The 16323-nt window shown below is 45.0% G+C and overlaps 1 protein-coding gene across 4 annotated transcripts in view; it reads left to right on the top strand.

The window, feature by feature from the left end:
* LOC121574079 (glutamate receptor 1) overlaps positions 1 to 16323 on the top strand; it is a 118522-nt gene that overhangs the window by 80150 nt on the left and 22049 nt on the right. For all 4 annotated transcript variants that reach the window (XM_041886660.2, XM_041886661.2, XM_041886662.1 and 1 more), the window contains exons 6-11: positions 757 to 915; positions 1031 to 1198; positions 1774 to 1878; positions 2739 to 2849; positions 11897 to 12103; positions 13557 to 14047. In XM_041886660.2, coding sequence (XP_041742594.1) covers positions 757 to 915; positions 1031 to 1198; positions 1774 to 1878; positions 2739 to 2849; positions 11897 to 12103; positions 13557 to 14047 — 1241 coding nt within the window. The remainder of the gene's footprint in view (positions 1 to 756; positions 916 to 1030; positions 1199 to 1773; positions 1879 to 2738; positions 2850 to 11896; positions 12104 to 13556; positions 14048 to 16323) is intronic.

Raw genomic sequence — 16323 nt, 5'->3', positions numbered from 1 at the left:
TTAATTATAGCCTCAGGGTAAGAATGAAATATGTAATATGTGACTTTTTATCATTCAAAGAAAGCATTAAAATAATGTTTGCTGAAGCCTGTTTCCGAGGCAAGCTGCAGTGTGACTCCAGATGGGAGGTGTAATGTAGTTTGATGCTCTTAGACTCTAGAGACGCAGGTAATTAAATGCAAATACGGTCAGGGGAGTCTCTCCCACTTGGTTGCCCACCATATCTCTAAGTCAATCAAAGAAACCACTAGGAACAATTCAATTTAAAGTTCCAATTTCAAGTCCTCAGGCAATTTGATGTGTGTCTGCTGTATGGTTTAGTATGCACACTTCCCCACATGCTCAAATACTGTGGGCGTGCTGTCCTGTGTTTGACTTGAAACAAATTTTTTATTCTATCTTTGCAATAATATAAGTAGTCATATTTGAAAATCAATATAGCAAAAGAAGGCAGATTAAGTTGAAAAGACAGCTGTGGAGATTGCTTGTCAAACTGTAGAAAAGTGGTTTTCATCTTGTGCTTCATAGATTTGTAATGATTGCCTGGACTTTTAATCTCTGGCTTCTCAAGGGGGGTTGAACAGCTGAGTAGCAGCTCTGAGAAATCAAAACTTTCAATACCAGCACTCTGAAAAGAGACTGTCATACAATTATCTGCACCATCATTACGGCTGGGCCATTTTTGGCTCTGTTTTGTTTAATTAGCTCAGGTTTGCTTCTTTCAAAGCTTGCTTCTTTCGATTCCTTCTTTCCTAGGGCTTTTTGGACATGAACTTCACTGAGTTCCAGAAGAGTGGTGCCAATATCACCGGGTTCCAAATAATGAACTACTCAGACGAAAACGTCAGCAAGGCCATAGAGGAGTGGGTGGACTTTGACAGCAAAGACCTCAAACAACCCAAGAGAAGACTGAAGGTATGATCGAACTGTCTCATTGTTCAGAGATCTTTCCATTAAAGTTTTCAAGGTTACAACAAACATAATTTATATGTAAGCCTCTAATGTTACCTCCTTGGATTTGCCCTCTCAGTACACAGGAGCCCTCACATACGACGGAGTGAGCGTCATGGCCACTGCCTTTCAGAACCTTCGGAAGCAGCGTATTGACATTTCCCGGCGAGGTAATGCTGGCGAGTGTCTGGCCAACCCACCAGCTCCCTGGGGCCAGGGTATCGACATCCAGAGAGCCCTTCAGCAGGTAGGCAGTTAGCATCACTCACTCCACAGCCACAGCTGGACGACAATGACTAGGATTCAAACTCAATACTAGCCGCACAGGCAATTAATCATGTATGACTATGAGAAATACTGTACAATACAATAAAATACAATGCAATATATTACAATACAATACCAGCTTAATTAAGTACTATTGCGTTAAAACCCTCAGTTTCAGGCCCACCAACATTTTAAGAAACAGCAATTGCAAACCTATGAGCGATATGTATTCCTTAGAAAGTTATCTTGTGACCTGGAGACTTATATTTAAAATATTATGTTAGACAGCATGCAATGTCAACACAACCAGCTGGTAATATTAGAATCCTTAGATAGCAATCTTGTATTCTTGAGATAAGAAAAATGATGTTATGCTATTTTTGCTTGTAGCTATGATGATATATACAGTATTGTGTGAAAATATATCAGATGTTGATTTCTTTGTGTACTGTACTTGAAAAGCCTTGAGCGTTATTCGTTATTGAGATTCCAGGTTGCACGTATCTCCTAGTTAGCCGTTCTTCATACCTGGTCAATATCTGGTTTGCCCCACAGGTTCGGATTGAGGGATTGACTGGACATGTCCAGTTTAACGAGAAAGGCCATCGGACCAACTTCACGGTCAACGTAATGGAGCTGAGCCCGAGTGGACCACTGAAGGTGAATTGGGACTCGTCTATAACCTCTAATTATCAATCATCCACTTTATCATCCTCAGGGGAAATCTGTTGTGTACAGTTAGATAGTATACTGTATGATATTTGACCTAAACACAGTAGACACAGTAGGAGAAATCCATTAGATTTGATTTAAATGTTGGATTTAATGTTAACAACAAAAAATGTTTTAAAGAAAAATGGACTGGTCATTCACTAGGAATATGCCCAGCATCAAGAACAGCTGGAGCCAAGCAAAACAGAACAGTAAAATGAACAAATTGGCATTATTTATAATGAGTGTCTCCAATGTTCATGTCATGTCAGAATGTGACATACTGTATTTGCTTTCATAGCGTAGTTGTAGGATTTTCATATTATTTTATTCATATGCAAATAATTTATTTACACTGAATCAGAAAATGAGTTACCCTAGCTTTTCGAGTTTATAATATACCCATTTATATTTCACATTACAAAATGTACACTATATCAGAGTAAATACATTAATGCAACCAGTGGCACGTTAGCTATAGTACTTAGTGATCTGTGGAGCAAATTCCTCATATAATTTGGTATGCAGGGTGTTTGTGCATAAAGATGACTGTATATTTCTCTTTAATGTTATCACCAAGACAGTCTTACAACCTGAGAGTAGGACAGGCTGGCCCTGATGCACAGTAGGAGGTGTTGGTTATCACGGAGTATGGCTTAACGACTAGCTAGGGGCTTAACCATATGAGTTAAGGGATGTGCTTATCCCCACACTACACTACAGTATATTCATATTTATTACACTATAAATAGAAGTGTAGGATTTCCTCCGCTATGTGTGTTGATATACTGTACCCCTTCTGACTGCAGGTGGGCTACTGGAATGAGTATGAGAACTATGTGAACACAGCGGTATACACGCCAGTGGTTGAAGAATTCTTCGGACTGCAAAACAGGACCTACATAGTGACCACTATCCTTGTGAGTCTCACTAGCTTAACTGAAAGGCTCAATGTTTGTATGATGATAATGTTCCATGGACCAAAATAGGACAGTTGTTTAAAGCTGTGTTTGGTATGGAAACATAGAACAGTAGAGAGTCGCTTTTATCAACCCATAATATTAATCTGTAGCAGTATGGGAGTGCAGTATAATGTTACAAAGTCCTGAGAACTGTCTGTATTTTTTGGCACAGTGATATCCGCACAGCTTTGTAAACAGAAGGTAGCTGCAGCAAAATAACAGATACACAAATTCTCTCATGTTGTCATATGACAATGCCCTGGCAACAGAAGCCGTGGTATTAGCGTGTCTTTGAGGGATGTCCCAGAAGCGGCTCTCCTGCCTGGCTATGAAGTCTAAGCGGTCAGAGTTGGCAAGCCAGCTGATTATGCTCTTTCCCTTTCTGCATGGTGACTGCATTCAGCTCCTCCATTGTAGCTCTGCCATATCAACACATCAGAAAGGTTCAGGTCACCTCTGATCAGGGTTGGTGAGATCAGTCCCGGCTGCAGCACTGAATAACACTGCCAGTAGATCTGGCATAAGAAAGACGGCCAGGTGGAGAGGTTATGCTGAAAAATAGGGATTTTTAGGTTAGATACACAAAGGGATAGAAATGAGTGGCAACTATCCCAGATAAATTGGAGAGTGAATGTATTTAAACTTTTCATTTCGTACAGCACATTCATCCATCTAAGCAATCTCTGTTGAAATGGTCTATCAATATCAGTGGGTCAAGTCAAGGGATCAGGGAGGGAGAGCCCTTACGTGTCTCAAAATGCTTCTGGGCTAATCTGAACTCTTAATACTATCCTTTTGAAACCACCATCTCGGCCACACTATGGTCTATTTCCAGATTGTACGCTATGCTGTGTCCACCTATGGCCTTGCCATAAGGGCTGTTTTCACAGCAGCTCTATTCTGCTTTATCTGGAGGGCAGAGCTCCACACAGCCCCTTTACAGTCACCCAGGCCTGGCCAGCCAGAAATAGCAGGAGCGCTGCTCGCCCATCAGATCTGAATCAACCCACACTAAGGAGAAGGTGCGAGAGGGTGGCCATGAATAATGCCATTTGAAGGCCCCTTCGTGTAGGCTACACAAATACATTTACATAAATTGGTGTGAAGCCCCATGGTCAGGGATGTAGTGCTGCCATAGCACGGGGGAGCGGCACTCCCTCACTTTTTTCAATTTGAGAATACACTGAGCTGTTAAAAATATTTCAGTACATTTTATTCTGATATTATTACCACTAAGATTAAATGATTAAATGTGGTTTCTTCTTTGTCTTCTCTCTCTGGCGGGGGCGCTAATGATGAGTAACTGTAGGCGTGTGTGCAGAGGCCCGTCGGTCGGACACTTTACCACTTTGAGCGGGCTAAATCCAACATAGCAAGACAGACAGAAAACTGTACCAGGGGTTGCTAAAACGGCTGTCCTCAAAACAGTTTATTATGGACTTGGGGCTAATGTACGACGCACTTGAACTCGCCCTACTGTCCGAGTGCTTAGCTTATAGAAACGTACCACCTCTATTGCGTATGCAGACAAACTGATCCACCACATGAACTTTTTCATCACACCAACTAGATCTAGGATCCAAATTCACAGCGTGTCTGCCTTGATGTTCATAAAACTCCACGGACCCCCTCTTGCGCAGTGGAACCCAGAATGATATGTGACCACTTGGTTACGGTGCTGTCCTTTCACCACCGTGATTCAAAGGGCTTTCAAATCGCTTAAAATAACCCTCATCAAGATACAGTGGCTTGCAAAAGTATTCACCCCCCTTGGCATTTTTCCTATTTTGTTGCCTTACAACCTGGAATTAAATTTGATTTTTTTGGGGGGGGGTTAAATCATTTGATTTACACAACATGTCTACCACTTTGAAGATGTAAAATATTTTTTATTGTGAAACAAACAAGAAATAAGACAAAAAAACAGAACTTGAGTGTGCATAACTATTCACCCCCCCCAAGTCAATACTTTGTAGAGCCACCTTTTGCAGCAATTACAGCTGCAAGTCTCTTGGGTTATGTCTCTATAAGCTTGGCACATCTAGCCACTGGGATTTTTGCCCATTCTTCAAGGCAAACCTGCTCCAGCTCCTTCAAGTTGGATGGGTTCTGCTGGTGTACAGCAATCTTTAAGTCATACCACAGATTCTCAATTGGATTGAGGTCTGGGCTTTGACTAGGCCATTCCAAGACATTTAAATGTTTCCCCTTAAACCACTCGAGTGTTGCTTTAGCAGTATGATTAGGGTCATTGTCCTGCTGGAAGGTGAACCTCCGTCCCAGTCTCAAATCTCTGGAAGACTGAAACAGGTTTCCTTCAAGAATTTCCCTGTATTTAGCAGCATCCATCATTCCTTTAATGCTGACCAGTTTCCCAGTCCCTGCCTATGAAAAACATCCCCACAGCATGATGCTGCCACCACCATGCTTCACTGTGGGGATGGTGTTCTCGGGGTGATGAGAGGTGTTGGGTTTGCGCCAGACAGCGTTTTTCTTGATGGCCAAAAAGCTCAATTTTTGGCTCATCTGACCAGAGTACCTTCTTCCATATGTTTGGGGAGTCTCCCACATGGCTTTTGGCGAACACCAAACGTGTTTGCCTATTTTTTTCTTTAAGCAATGGCTTTTTTCTGGCCACTCTTCCGTAAAGCCCAGCTCTGTGGAGTCTACTGCTTAAAGTGGTCCTATGGACAGATACTCCAATCTCCGCTGTGGAGCTTTGCAGCTCCTTCAGGGTTATCTTTGGTCTCTTTGTTGCCTCTCTGATTAATGACCTCCTTGCCTGGTCCATGAGTTTTGGTGGGCGGCCCTCTCTTGGCAGGTTTGTTGTGGTGCCATATTCTTTCCATTTTTGAATAATGGATTTAATGGTGCTCCGTGGGCGTTCAAAGTTTTGGATATTTTTTTATAACCCAACACTGATCTGTACTTCTCCACAACTTTGTCCCTGACCTGTTTGGAGAGCTCCTTGGTCTTCATGGTGCTTGCTTGGTGGTGCCCCTTGCTTAGTGGTGTTGCAGACTCAGGTATATATATACTGAGATCATGTGACAGATCATGTGACACTTAGATTGCACACAGGTGGACTTTATTTAACTAATTATGTGACTTCTGAAGGTAATTGGTTGCACCAGATCTTATTTAGGGGCTTCATAGCAAAGGGGGTTAATACATATGCACAAACCACTATTCCGTTATTTATGTTTTAGAATTGTTTGAAACAAGTAATTTTTTTCATTTCACTACACCAATTTCGTCTATTTTGTATATGTCCATTACATGAAATCCCCAAAAAAATCCATTTAAATTACAGGTTGTAATGCAACAAAATAGGACAAACGCCAAGAGGGATGAATACTTTTGCAAGGCACTGTATGTTGCCTATTAGTCATTACTTATTATTATTATTATTATTATTATTATTATTATTATTATTATTATTATTATTATTATTACAAATAGAAGCTTCTCACTTCTCACAATGATGCTCGGTTAGTAAAGTTAGATCAAAGCTGAATCAATGTCGCGCAAGATCACATAGTGATGCATTAGTATTTTACATAACAGAACCAAATATACACTGCACAAAAATATAAATGCAACATATAAAGTGTTGGTCCCGTGATTCACGAGCTAAACTATAAAATCACTGACATTGTCCATACTCAAAAAAGTTTATTTTCTCAAGAATTGTGCACAAATTTGTTTACATCCCTGTTAGTGAGCATTTCTCCTTTGCCAAGATAATCCATCCACCTGACAGGTGTAGCATATCAAGAAGCTGATTAAACAGCATGATCATTAAACAGGTGCACCTTGTGCTGTGCACAGTAAAAGGCCAATCTCAAATATGCAGTTCTGTCACAACACCATGCCACAGATGTCTCTAGTTTTGAGGGAGCGTGGAATTGGCATGCTGACTGTAGGAATGTCCACCAGAGCTGTTGCCAGATAATTTATTGTTCATTTCTCTACCATAAGCCGCCTCCAACGTTGTTTTAGAGAATTTGGCAGTACGTCCAACAGGCCTCACAACCGCAGACCACATGTATAGCGTCGTGTGGTCAAGTGGTTTGCTTATGTCAATGTTGTGAACAGAGTGCCCCATGGCGGCTGTGGGGTTACGGTATGGGCAGGCATAAGCTACGGACAACAAACACAATTGCATTTTATCGAGGCCAATTTAAATGCACAGAGATACCATAACGAGATCCTGATGTCATGCCATTCATCCACAGCCATCACCTCATCTTTCAGCATGATAATGCATGGTCCCATGTCAAAAGGATCTGTAGACAATTCCTGGAAGCTGAAAATATCCCAGTTCTTCCATGGCCTGCATACTCACCAGACATGTCACCCATTTAGCATGTTTGGGATGCTCTGGATCGACGTTTACAACAGCGTGTTCCAGTTCCCGCCAATATCCAGCAACTTGGGGTTGGAAAGTAATAAAGGGAAATATATTTTTTAAAGGATATGTGTATGTGTGTGTGTATATACAGTGGGGGGGGGGAGAAAGTATTTAGTCAGCCACCAATTGTGCAAGTTCTCCCTCTTAAAAAGATGAGAGAGGCCTGTAATTTTCAACTATGACAGACAAATTGAGATTTTTTTTCTCCAGAAAATCACATTGTAGGATTTTTAATTTATTTATTTGCAAATTATGGTGGAAAATAAGTATTTGGTCACCTACAAACAAGCAAGATTTCTGGCTCTCACAGACCTGTAACTTCTTCTTTAAGAGGCTCCTCTGTCCTCCACTCGTTACCTGTATTAATGGCACCTGTTTGAACTTGTTATCAGTATAAAAGACACCTGTCCACAACCTCAAACAGTCACACTCCAAACTCCACTATGGCCAAGACCAAAGCGCTGTCAAAGGACACCAGAAACAAAATTGTAGACCTGCACCAGGCTGGGAAGACTGAATCTGCAAAAGGTAAGCAGCTTGGTTTGAAGAAATCAACTGTGGGAGCAATTATTAGGAAATGGAAGACATACAAGACCACTGATAATCTCCCTCGATCTGGGGCTCCATGCAAGATCTCACCCCGTGGGGTCAAAATTATCACAAGAACGGTGAGCAAAAATCCCAGAACCACACGGGGGGACCTAGTGAATGACCTGCAGAGAGCTGGGACCAAAGTAACAAAGCCTACCATCAGTAACACACTACTCCGCCAGGGACTCAAATCCTGCAGTGCCAGACGTGTCCCCTGCTTAAGCCAGTACATGTCCAGGCCCGTCTGAAGTTTGCTAGAGTGCATTTGGATGATCCAGAAGAGGATTGGGAGAATGTCATATGGTCAGATGAAACCAAAATATAACTTTTTGGTAAAAACTCAACTCGTCGTGTTTGGAGGACAAAGAATGCTGAGTTGCATCCAAAGAACACCATACCTACTGTGAAGCATGAGGGTGGAAACATCATGCTTTGGGGCTGTTTTTCTGCAAAGGGACCAGGATGACTGATCCGTGTAAAGGAAAGAATGAATGGGGCCATGTATCGTGAGATTTTGAGTGAAAACCTCCTTCCATCAGCAAGGGCATTGAAGATGAAACGTGGCTGGGTCTTTCAGCATGACAATGATCCCAAACACACTGCCCGGGCAACGAAGGTGTGGCTTCGTAAGAAGCATTTCAAGGTCCTGGAGTGGCCTAGCCTGTCTCCAGATCTCAACCCCATAGAAAATCTTTGGAGGGAGTTGAAAGTCCGTGTTGCCCAGCGACAGCCCCAAAACATCACTGCTCTAGAGGAGATCTGCATGGAGGAATGGGCCAAAATACCAGCAACAGTGTGTGAAAACCTTGTGAACTTACAGAAAACGTTTGACCTGTGTCATTGCCAACAAAGGGTATATAACAAAGTATTGAGAAACTTTTGTTATTGACCAAATAATTATTTTCCACCATAATTTGCAAATAAATTCATTAAAAATCCTACAATGTGATTTTCTGGATAAATTTTTTTCTCAATTTGTCTGTCATAGTTGACGTGTACCTATGATGAAAATTACAGGCCTCTCTCATCTTTTTAAGTTGGAGAACTTGCACAATTGGTGGCTGACTAAATACTTTTTTCCCCCACTGTGTGTATATATTTTTTTTTTCTTCAAATTTTTATATATTTTTTTATGTATTTTTTGTATCATTATTATTATTATTATTATTATTATTTATTTATTTGTGGGGGTGGGGTGGGGGGTGGGGGTAGAATGATTACTTTTATACTATCCCAGGTATTCCTTAAAGAGGTAGGGTTTTAAGTGTCTCCGGAAGGTGGTCAGTGACTCCGCTGTCCTGGCGTCGTGAGGGAGCTTGTTCCACCATTGGGGTGCCAGAGCAGCGAACAGTTTTGACTGGGCCGAGTGGGAACTGTGCTTCCGCAGAGGCAGGGGGACCAGCAGGCCAGAGGTGGAAGAACGCAATGCCCTCGTTTGGGTGTAGGGACTGATCAGAGACTGAAGGTAAGGAGGTGCTGTTCCCTTCACAGCTCCGTAGGCAAGCACCATGGTCTTGTAGCAGATGCAAGCTTCAACTGGAAGCCAGTGGAGTGTGGGGAGGAGCGGGGTGACGTGAGAGAACTTGGGAAGGTTGAGCACCAGACAGGCTGCAGCGTTCTGGATGAGTTGTAGGGGTTTAATTGCACAGGCAGGGAGCCCAGCCATCAGCAAGTTGCAGTAATCCAGACGGGAGATGACAAGTGCCTGGATTAGGACCTGTGCCGCTTCCTGTGTAAGGTAGGGTCGTACTCTGCGAATGTTGTAGAGCATGAACCTACAGGATCGGGTCACCGCTTTGGTGTTAGCGGAGAAAGACAGGGTGTTGTCCAGGGTCACGCCAAGGTTCTTTGCACTCTGGGAGGAGGACACAACGGAGTTGTCAACCGTGATGGCGAGATCATGGAGCGGGCAGTCCTGCCCCGGGAGGAAGAGCAGCTCCGTCTTGCCGAGGTTCAGCTTGAGGTGGTGATCCGACATCCACACTGATATGTCTGCCAGACATGCAGAGATCTGATTCACTACCTGGTTATCAGAAGGGGGAAAGGAGAAGATTAATTGTGTGTCATCTGCGTAGCAATGATCGGAGAGACCATGTGAGGATATGACAGAGCCAAGTGACTTGGTGTATAGAGAGAATAGGAGAGGGCCTAGAACTGAGCCCTGGGGGACACCAGTGGTGAGAGCACGTGGTGCGGAGACAGATTCTCGCCACACCACCTGGTAGGAGCGACCTGTCAGGTAGGACGCAATCCAAGAGTGAGCCGCCCTGGAGATGCCCAACTCGGAGAGGGTGGAGAGGAGGATCTGATGGTTCACAGTATCAAAGGCAGCAGATAGGTCTAGAAGGATGAGAGCAGAGGAGAGAGAGTTAGCTTTAGCAGTGTGGAGAGCCTCCGTGACACAGAGAAGAGCAGTCTCAGTTGAATGAGATGGATGTCGTCAACCTTCTTTTCAAAATGGTTGACGAAGTCATCCACAGAGAGGGAGGAGGAGGATTCAGCAGGGAGGAGAAGGTGGCAAAGAGCTTCCTAGGGTTAGAGGCAGAGGATTGAAATATAGAGTGGTAGAAAGTGGCTTTAAGCAGCAGAAACGGAGGAAGAGAATGTAGAGAGGAGGGAGTGGAAAGATGACAGCTCCGCAGGGAGTCTAGTTTTCCTCCATTTCCGCTCGGCTGCCCAGAGCCCTGTTCTGTGAGCTCGCAATGAATCGTCAAGCCACGGAGCAGCAGGGGAGGACCGAGCCGGCTGGGAGGATAGGGGACATAGAGAGTCAAAAGATTCAGAGAGGGAGGAGAGGAGGGTTGAGGAGGCAGAATCAGGAGATTGGAGGGAGAAGGATTTAGCAGAGGGAAGAGATGATAGGATGGAAGAGGAGAGAGTAGCAGGAGAGAGAGAGCGAAGGTTGCGACGGCACATTACCATCTGAGTAGGGGCAGAGTGAGTAGTGTTGGAGGAGAGCGAGAGAGAAAAGGATACGAAGTAGTGGTCGGAGACTTGGAGGAGAGTTGCAGTGAGATTAATAGAAGAACAGCATCTAGTAAAGATGAGGTCAAGCGTATTGCCTGCCTTGTGAGTAGGGGGGGACGGTGTGAGGGTGAGGTCAAAAGAGGAAAGGAGTGGAAAGAAGGAGACAGAGAGAAATGAGTCAAAGGCAGACGTAGGGAGGATAAAGTCACCCAGAACTGTGAGGGGTGAGCCATCCTCAGGAAAGGAACTTACCAAGGCGTCAAGCTCATTGATGAACTCTCCAAGGGAACCTGGAGGGCGATAAATGACAAGGATGTTAAGCTTGAATGGGCTAGTGACTGTGACAGCATGGAATTCAAATGAGGAGATAGACAGATGGGTCAGGGGGAAAAGAGAGAATGTTCACTTGGGAGAGATGTGGATTCCTGTGCCACCGCTGTGCTGACCAGATGCTCTCGGGGTATGGGAGAACACATGATCAGATGAGGAAAGAGCAGTAGGAGTAGCAAGTGTTTTCTGTTATATTCCCATGAAACTGACTGAGATCAAATGATTGGCATGCAGTTTGGACATTTCACCGGTAAAACGTGAAGAATTATCATTCACGATTGACAGTGATGATGGCCTATTTTGAAATTAGGTAGGCCTATGCCTAACTTGTTCTTTAAGGATATTAAAAATAGAAGATTTTCTTAATACTTTGTGTGGTCATGGGCAAATGTTGCAATTGGAGGATGCATTTTATGCATAGGCCTATTCTACAATGATATTCAATATGCTACACCTGTCGGTACAAACTTTGATTGAGAAATGATGACATCCCAAAAAAATAGCACTATACCACTGCCCAATGTTTGTATAAAAGGTGATAAATTATAACGTACCGTGTGTTCGTTATCCCAAAGAAAGGTTGAAAGCTTCATAATAAGTGGCCCTTTTAAAAATGAATGAAAGAGTCATGGTGAATGCATGCAAAGTGTGACGAAAATTTCAAAAAGAACCAGACATCAATGTTGTCCTTCATGTTTCCAAGGAATCTCCATATGTGATGCTAAAGAAGAACCATGAGCAGCTGGTGGGGAACGATAAGTATGAGGGCTATTGTGTGGAGCTGGCCGCCGAGATCGCCAAGCATGTGGGCTACACCTATAAGCTAGAGGTCGTAAGCGATGGCAAGTACGGAGCCAGAGATGCTGAGTCCAAGATGTGGAACGGGATGGTGGGCGAGCTGGTTTATGGGGTTAGTAACCATCTCATGAACATACTGGGCACCTCACTAGGCTCTGAGAGGATAAATGTGTTTATCATACACTCTCAGACAACACAGCAGTCCATGGAATTCATCCAATGGCAAGGACAATAATTGCTTTTTAATTTGACACAGCCTGACTCATTTTTTTATGTAACCGCTCGTTCAGTTTATAAAGTTGCAGTAACTAAAATAAAATGGTACAAATGTGGTACAATATTTGCAACAGTACACACCATTGTACCATCCTTTATCACAACCTTCACTATAGCTCTTCCCCAGTGATATGCTTCAATATTCAACCAGACACTACTTTAAACCTATTTTTAACCAAACAAATGTCTGCAAAAGACATGTGCAATGATTTCATTAGTGGGTGTTTGTCACATACTAAATACATACAACAAATTCAATGTGGCCTTTAGTATAACTACTGTTCTGTTGTGTTATTTGAAATCTGGAACACACACAGATCTACATTGTACATTATGTTGCTGCCGTAGCCAAAGGACATACTGTAGTGTAGTTCATTTCTTTCCAATACTATGTAGGGTTGACATAAATGATTTGTGATAAGAATAACAATGTGTTGGAGAAGTGTGTCACAGCTTGGCTTCAGCCAGGACACAATGTGTCCCTACGAGCTCTAAGATATATTCTGACAAAGGTCTGTACCCCTCACTTTAAACGTTTAGCAGCTCCCTCAATGTCAAAACATAACTACACAATGCAGATGGGCCCAGATAGGCTGCCAATGTTGAAGTGGTAAGGTACCAAATAGTCAAAAGCTGCTGCCCGTTACCCCCCAAAAGTTGGGTAACAGGCAACAGCATGAGCACAACACGGCAGCTGGATGTTTATTCCAGGAAGTTTGTTGTTGAAATGTTCCTTACAGAACTGTCACTTCACATATCTTCAATTTTTCATGGGAATCATGTCAAACCCTATTTCTCTGCCCTCAGGAACTTGATATGAAATATACGCTCTAACAGTTTGGTCTAGGGTACTGTAGAATATGTTCTGTCCATACAATGACAGAGGTGCTGGGTGGACTCAACCAAATCATGTCTCGCTTGAGGGTTTTTGTTTTTTCTGTCAGAGTAGTAAGCCTAATATTTCTTGAAAGCGATTCATTATTATTCAGCTTGAAAAGACTCAGTGTTTATGTAAGCCGGAGCTCTCTGGAGAGAGTTATCTCAGAAAGTCCTCTCTTATGGAAAGAGAGTTTACTATTACTGATGTGTATGCTAATCCCTGCCCATGGGAATAGTTAGTTACATTCCTTCACCTCACCTTAAGGAAATACTTTTGTCATCTCCACTTGAAGACTTTATGGGTGGAAGGACGAGTACAGAGATGGGATTTCTGAGTGTAGGGATACTGTTGGTGAATTATACATTGAGGGATACATAGATAAACACATCATTATCTCCTTGCCTCCTAGAAAGCAGACGTGGCAGTAGCCCCATTGACCATCACCCTGGTGAGAGAGGAGGTGATCGACTTCTCCAAGCCCTTCATGTCCCTAGGCATCTCCATCATGATCAAGAAGCCTACCAAGTCCAAACCTGGAGTATTTTCCTTCCTGGATCCTCTGGCCTACGAGATCTGGATGTGCATTGTGTTTGCCTACATCGGCGTGAGCGTGGTTCTCTTCCTGGTCAGCCGCTTCAGCCCGTACGAGTGGCAGGGGGACGACTCAGATGGGGAGGAGGGTCAAGAGCAGCAGCAGAGACCGCAGCACAACCAGCCATCGTCCTCCAGTCCCAGGAGAGAGCCAGGTCAGTCCCAGTCCCAACAGGGCCAAAACCAGGGCCAAGGACAGGGACAGGGACAGGGGCAGGGCGAAGGGCACACCAATGAGTTTGGGATATTCAACAGCTTGTGGTTCTCGCTGGGCGCCTTCATGCAGCAGGGCTGTGACATCTCACCAAGGTAGGTGGTCTGTTTTCTACCCCCACTGTTACCTGTAGTGTTTCTATTAACAACGTTAGCATCCTTCCTCATTCATCAGTATTACAGTGCGTCATCATCAGCAGACATAATCTTGAATTGTGTTATTTCATTGTTGTACTTGATTTAGCAGTAATTCTGTCACGATCGTCGTAGGGAATAGACCAAGGCGCAGCGTGATGAACGAACATGTTTAAACTTTATTATCTTTAGTGATAATAGACAACAAAACAAGAAACGACTCGTGAAGTCCACGGTAACAATGACCAACACGGAACAAAAACCCACAAACACAAAGGGAAAACAGACCGTTTAAATATGGCTCCCAATCAGAGACAACCAGTCAACAGCTGACACTCGTTGCCTCTGATTGGGAGTCACTCAGGCAAACATAGAATTAAACACAACAGAATTACCAACATAGAAATACACACATAGAATGAACACACCCTGGCTCAACATAATGAGTCCCAGAGCCAGGGTGTGACAGTACCCCCCCCTAAAGGCGCGGACTGCGACCGCGCCTCAATACGAGCAAAACAGGGGAGGGCTGGGTGGGCATTCCTCCTCGGCGGCGGTTCTGGCTCCGGGCTTGCCCACCACCCTCCAATAAACCCCCCATAGCGCCCCTGGTCCGGTCTGGCCCCGCTGGCTGGAGCTGACCTGGACGTAGCAGGAGCGGCTATCTTCAGCTCCGTTGGGGAGCAATTAAGCGGTACCTGATTTGGCACCGATGACCCAGGCACGGGTTGTGCCGGACTGACGACGCGCACCCAGGCTTGGTGCGTGAGGCAGGAAAGGACCGGACCTGGCTGTCGATGCGCACCCCTGTCTTGGTGCGTGGAGCAGCAACGGGCCGGACCGGGCTGACGATACGCACCCCTGGCTTGGTGCGTTGAGCCGGAACGGGCCTCACCGGACTGATGACTCGCACCCCTGGCTTGGTGCGTGGAGCAGCAACGGGCCGGACCGGAATGACGATGCGCACCCCTGGCTTGGTGCGTGGAGCAGCGACGGGCCGGACCAGGCAGACAACTCGCACCCCTGGCTTGGTGCGTGGAGCCGGAACGGGCCTCACCGGACTGACGACTCGCACCCCTGGCTTGGTGCGTGGATCAGCAACGGGCCGGACCGGGCTGACGATGCGCACCCCTGGCTTGGTGCGTGGAGCCGGAACGGGCCTGACGACTCGCACCGTAGACTTGGTGCGAGTGGCAGGAACAGGCCGGGCCGGGCTGGCGACGCGCACCGTAGACTTGGTGCGAGTGGCAGGAACGGGCTGGACCAGGCTGACGACTCGCACCGTAGGCTTGGTGCGTGGAGCAGGGACAGGCCGGGCTGGGCTGGCGACGCACACCGTAGGCTTGGTGCGAGTGGCAGGAACAGGCCGGACCGTACTGGGAACACACACCACTGGCCCTACGTGGGGATCAGGAACAGGCCGGACCGGACTGGCAACACACGCCAGTACCTCTCGCCGTGCCTCTACAACCTCCTTCCCCCTGGTGACCAGTGACTCCCGTAACCTGGCGGCCTCCTGCTGCCCCGTCGTCCACGGCGTTAGCCCCCCCCTAAAGAATTGATGGGCTTCATTCCTACCCGTGGCCAAGGCCTCCATCCCTCTTGCCAGACTCGCACTCATCTCCTCCCAAGTCCATCCTCTCTCCTCATCACGCTGCTTGATCCAGTTTTGGTGGGTTTTTCTGTCACGATCGTCGTAGGGAATAGACCAAGGCGCAGCGTGATGAACGAACATGTTTAAACTTTATTATCTTTAGTGATAATAGACAACAAAACAAGAAACGACTCGTGAAGTCCACGGTAACAATGACCAACACGGAACAAAAACCCACAAACACAAAGGGAAAACAGACCGTTTAAATATGGCTCCCAATCAGAGACAACCAGCCAACAGCTGACACTCGTTGCCTCTGATTGGGAGTCACTCAGGCAAACATAGAATTAAACACAACAGAATTACCAACATAGAAATACACACATAGAATGAACACACCCTGGCTCAACATAATGAGTCCCAGAGCCAGGGTGTGACAAATACAGTATTTGTTAACGGTGAGATCCTCCATGCAATGTATTACAACAAGATAAATACCAAGGAAATGAAAATACCTGTAACCCAGGTAATGCGTAAAAACATTTGAACTGATAAAGGCAGGTGACCATTATCAATCTACTGCAACTGCACTCTGCTAAAGATAGATCCTCCAGTGTGATGAAATGCATTGTCCCCCCAAACC

This window comes from Coregonus clupeaformis, chromosome 9 (assembly GCF_020615455.1).
Source record: "Coregonus clupeaformis isolate EN_2021a chromosome 9, ASM2061545v1, whole genome shotgun sequence".
Taxonomy (NCBI): Eukaryota; Metazoa; Chordata; class Actinopteri; order Salmoniformes; family Salmonidae; genus Coregonus; species Coregonus clupeaformis.
This window is presented reverse-complemented; position numbering and strand designations above follow the sequence as displayed.